Source organism: Oryzias melastigma, linkage group LG11 (assembly GCF_002922805.2).
Source record: "Oryzias melastigma strain HK-1 linkage group LG11, ASM292280v2, whole genome shotgun sequence".
Taxonomy (NCBI): Eukaryota; Metazoa; Chordata; class Actinopteri; order Beloniformes; family Adrianichthyidae; genus Oryzias; species Oryzias melastigma.
In genome coordinates, this window is record NC_050522.1 from 24,736,725 (window position 1) to 24,741,465 (window position 4,741).

General features: G+C 31.5%; 2 protein-coding genes and 1 long non-coding RNA gene across 5 annotated transcripts in view; 1 reads left to right on the forward strand and 2 right to left on the reverse strand.

Moving 5' to 3' along the window:
* slc44a4 (solute carrier family 44 member 4) overlaps positions 1-446 on the reverse strand; it is a 17,176-nt gene extending 16,730 nt beyond the window's left edge. For both annotated transcript variants that reach the window (XM_024298253.2, XM_024298252.2), the window contains exon 1: positions 317-446. In XM_024298253.2, coding sequence (XP_024154021.1) covers positions 317-350 — 34 coding nt within the window. In that variant the 5' untranslated portion in view covers positions 351-446. The remainder of the gene's footprint in view (positions 1-316) is intronic.
* LOC118599318 overlaps positions 375-4,741 on the forward strand; it is a 5,402-nt gene continuing 1,035 nt past the window's right edge. The window contains exon 1 of the long non-coding RNA XR_004948622.1: positions 375-509. This is a non-coding gene — a long non-coding RNA (uncharacterized LOC118599318). The remainder of the gene's footprint in view (positions 510-4,741) is intronic.
* The window catches only part of ehmt2 (euchromatic histone-lysine N-methyltransferase 2), a 21,285-nt gene continuing 18,623 nt past the window's right edge, over positions 2,080-4,741 (reverse strand). For both annotated transcript variants that reach the window (XM_024298251.1, XM_024298250.1), the window contains exons 27-28: positions 2,815-2,990; positions 2,080-2,740 (exon numbers count right to left, since the gene is read on the reverse strand). In XM_024298251.1, the coding sequence (XP_024154019.1) occupies positions 2,563-2,740; positions 2,815-2,990 (354 nt within the window). In that variant the 3' untranslated portion in view covers positions 2,080-2,562. The remainder of the gene's footprint in view (positions 2,741-2,814; positions 2,991-4,741) is intronic.

Here is a 4,741-nt window from a genome sequence, read left to right on the forward strand (position 1 = left end):
TTAAAAAAAAAAAAAAACTCAATTTGGTTCCATTTTTGGATATGTTAGACTCCATTTCCGGTTTCACAAAAGATCTGCTTTAGAATTAAACTGATTTAATATTTTTAGCTTTAAATCTTAGTTTTAAACTTTCAAAATAAAATAAATCCGGAAACGTCAACATCTCTAATGATTACATTTATTTCAGAATAACCATAAACTGTAATCAGTTCTATTTAAATGGGTTCTGTTCAGTTCCTCATCCTCTCCCAGCTCGTTGTCATGACTTCCTCCGGGCCCCGCGCGCGCGGACTAACGGCCGGTTCGGCTCACTCACCGTGTTCCGGTTCTTCCTCCTGCTTCTTCCCCATCGCTGCCGGACTCACGGCCGCATTTACCGCCGCCGAACCCTCCGAGTCCCGCGAAACGAGGAAATCTCGGAGCTTCCTGGGAGCTGGGCGGTGACGACACGAGCGCACCTGTTCAGGGATGCGCACCTGACCCGAGCGAAGATCGTTTATTGCTCAGAGGTATTCCTCCCCGACGTCAATTACTGGAAGGATGTGGCCTCGTTACATGGACTTTAAAACAGCTTAAATAGGAGGAGTAACACATCAAAACAAATATATATTATAAATATATGAGGATATTATAAAGCCTGATTTCACTTTCAGAATTATACTAATTTTTTTTAGTAAGTTCCTGGTAAAAGTTCACTTTTATGCAAATGGATTTGGTCATGAAGGTCATGACTCCATCGGTGTCAATCATTACAAAAACTTGAACTAGATCAGTAACTACAGTATGAAAGTTTTTTTTACACCTTTTCCGGGTTTAGAAGTCTATATATGATTTGTAATTTTGAAAAAATGAGTTTTTGTTGTTCAAAAAAACAGAAATTTCAATTAAAATGCATCTATTATGACTTATGTTTAAACATCACATTAAAAACGAATCCTTAAATATGTTTTTTAATTATATTCCATCATTTTAATGACTTTAAAGTAGAAACTGAAGGTCTATTTATTCAAATTTTAAAGTATTTTTTGTTTAACACAATTATTTTTTGGATAATTTTGTTATTTTTTACTATTTTTAAAAATATGATTATGAGACTTTATATCAGTTTGTGGTGATTATGTTGCCATATGACAGTAAAAATCAAATCTTAAGTCATTGATTAATTCCATCTTTTTAAATGTTAGCTAATTTAGTTTTTATATTTATCATTGTTCATCATTTTTTAATTTGACATTTTAGGGTTTTCAAATCAACGCTAATAATTCAGCGAATAACCTGAATTATTAGTGAACAAAACCTTGTTTTTTAAGACATTTAAGATGTTTTATTAATCAGGTTTAAAGTTTATTTAAAGATCTAGATATAAGAACCAATATTGTTGAAATGAGTCTAAATCAAAAGAAAAACTTGATTTAAGACGGAAAAAATCAAATTGTTTTTTAAAAATTGGTTATTTCAAAATTCAAGAAAGGTTGATAATCTAAACTAGCATTTATAATCACTTTTTTATGAATAAAAGTGTTGATTTATGATCTTAGATTCAGATTTTTGAGGATTTATTAATTTTCCTGAATTATTTTTTCTAAAATAAGTCATTTATTACACTAGTTTTCAGTCCCTGTAATTAAAGCAAACTACAATTAGGAACATAACTTAAAAAAAAAAGATTAAAACTAGCTAAAAAATAACAGACTGTGCAGAATTCACTTTGAAGTAATGCTCTCCTTTTTGCGGACCTCCTTGTTTCTACATTTTCACATCTAAGATTTCTTGTTAAGAGAAAATGACTTTTAATCACTTTAGTACTTATTAGTAATTGTCTTCTTGAAATGAATGCTCTTTTCATAGTTTTAGGCAAGCTTTTTTTTAATTAAAAATGTACAAATGATCTACCATAAATCTTTACGAGGAAGTAAAGAAGTTAACCCAGACATAAAATCTAGGACGTAGTGAGACATCTCTCTGTTGTATTATCCAACCGTTTATCTTAAAAGTTGTTTATTTCCTTCTATAAATTCTTTGGAACTTCACCTAAATGTTCTCTACTTTTTATAAGTCACTCATCATGGCTTAAACAACTTAAATCTACAATTTTTTATTTCATTTATGGTTTTTACAAAGATAGGAAAATTGTCCAGAAATGACAAAATGTGTTTATTTTTATGTGGAAAAAACACAGAAATCCTGCTAAATACAATAAAACAAAAAACATCTTTCAATATTTTTATTACTCAGGAAGAAGACGCGACTGTGTATAAAAATAAAGATGAAAATGGCAACATTACAACACAACAGACGAGTACGCGAGTCCTAACCGGGTTCTACACAAGTCTGTCCGGGTCAAGGCTTCACATGGTCCCAAAACGACGAGGTGGCACAAATGAAATGTGTGAAAACCCAAACACACTCAGTCATGTGATTCTCTAAAATGTAGAAGTCCAGATTCTGACTGCAGGTGATAAAGTGGCAGCTTTGATAGAGGACGTGTCAAACGCAAACTGTAGTTCTTTCCTTCACCGTCTGTTCGCCTCGACACGAGGAGCTTCAAACGGCGCCCTCGCCTCACGAGCTTCCCATCATCATCCCGCAGTCGCCCCCCGACTCCGAGCCGGCCTCCAGCCGAGCCAGCCGGCTCTGCTCCAGCGCGATGGCCTCGGCCGAGTGTTTGCACTTCTCCGAGCCGCACTGGCAGGTGAAGTACTTGCTCTTGATGTCCCAGAAGCGGTCGCCGTAGTCGAACCTGCGGACAGACAGGCGGCAGGTCAGAGGACGGCGAGCAGGCGGGACGGCCCGAAGCGTCGGGGCGCGCCTCACCCCAGCTCCTGCCCGCTCAGGATGTCCCGCGAGCTGAAGAAGGCGATGCGCGGGAAGCGCAGGTCCTGGTGCAGCATGAAGACCCGCACCGGGATGAGGTTCGGGTCGCACAGGTGGTTGATGAAGCGGCTGATGTTGCCGTAGTAACGGGCGTCGATGCAGTACACCTCCCCATCCTGAGAGGAGGAGGAGGAGGGAGAAGAAATCAATGAAGAATTTAAATCAACCAATATGTGAATTTAAAGAAAAAAGAAGAAAAATCAAAGTTTTACAAAAATAAAGTCGTAACTTTATGATGAAAAAAAGCTAAATTTAACCGGATAAAAAACGAACAACTTTAATAAATACAAATTTTACCAGAAAAAGTCGTAAACCTATGTAAAAAAAAACAAAAAAAAAAACAACATTGATTTAAAAAAAAAGATTACGTTGCCAGAATAAAGTAATTAAATCATAAATCAAGTTTAAAAAAGAAATCCAAATTTAGACCAGAATAAAGTAATTAAATTATGAAAAAAAGTCAACATTTTATCAAAATAAAATAATAAAATGTTAAAGCAAAACGAATTTTTCCAATTTACATTTAAAATTTAAAAAATTACCAGAATAAACTAATACAATTATTTTAAAGAAGCTCCCCTCACATCCTCATCCTGAGAGGAAGAAGAAAGACGAGATGTTCACAATGTCGGGAAAAAGATTCAAAAATCGTGACAGAAGTTACACATTTTTTAAGTTTTTACAGAAAAACTGAAATAAACTCGAAGTAGAAAGAATGACAGAGTGTTAGTGCGTCCATAGAGGAAGAAAAGAAGAAATATATGAGAATAAAGTCAAAAATCATTGGAACAAAAATCAACGTTTTACCAGAAAAAAAGTAGTAAAATTATGAGAATAATTTCAAAGTTTTACCAAAATAAATTCATAATATTAAGATAAAAAAATTTTATCAGATAAAAGTTGTAAAATTATGATTAAAAAAAAATTACCTTTATTAAGTTGTAAAATTATGATTATAAAAAATAACAATTTACCTTAATTAAATTTTAAAATTATTATAAAAAAAATGCCAGTTAAAAGTAGTACAACTTTAATGAATAAATTAAAATGTTACCTGAATAAAGTCATAAAATTACGAGAAAATTCATTTAAAATTTACCAGAATAAAGTTGTAACATTTTGAGGAAAAAAAAACAAAACATCTAAATATTACCAGTAAAAACACGCACAACCGAAAGAAATCAATAAAAATTGTTACCATAATAAAGTCGTAAAATTATGATTAAAAAAATTTACAGGATAAAAGTTGTAAAATAACTTAAAAAAAATGTTCTGCCAGTAGAGAGTCATAAGGTCATGATTTATTTATTTTTCCCATAAAACTAATTTGGAGCAAATTATAAAAAAAATTACTAGAATAAAGAGAGAAAAAAAAGTCACAATTTTACAAGAATAAATTAATAAAACTATAAAGTGAAAGTCTAATTTTTTACAAATTAAATTAAAAAAAATGTAAACTCAAAATTTAGAGGAAAAACATTTTTTTGAAAGAATAAAAGGTGTAACGTTATGGGAAAAAAACTAATTTGACAAGAACAAAGTGGTAAAATTATAAAGCAAAAGTTTAATTTTTACTAATTAAATGAAAAAAAAATCAATTTAAATTTTTGTGGATTTTTTTATTTGACTAGAATCAAATAATTAAATTGTGAGCGAAAATTAAAACTTTTACTAGGATGAAGCAATAACATTTAAAGCTAACATTCACAAAAACATTTTAAAAATTAAATGAAAAAATGTGAGATTTTTTTTACCACAATAAAGTAATTAAATTATAAATCAAAAGTCTCATATTCACAAATTAAATTAAAAAAAATAATGAAAACATGTTTGATTTTTTTTTTTTACCAGAATAAAGTAATTAAAT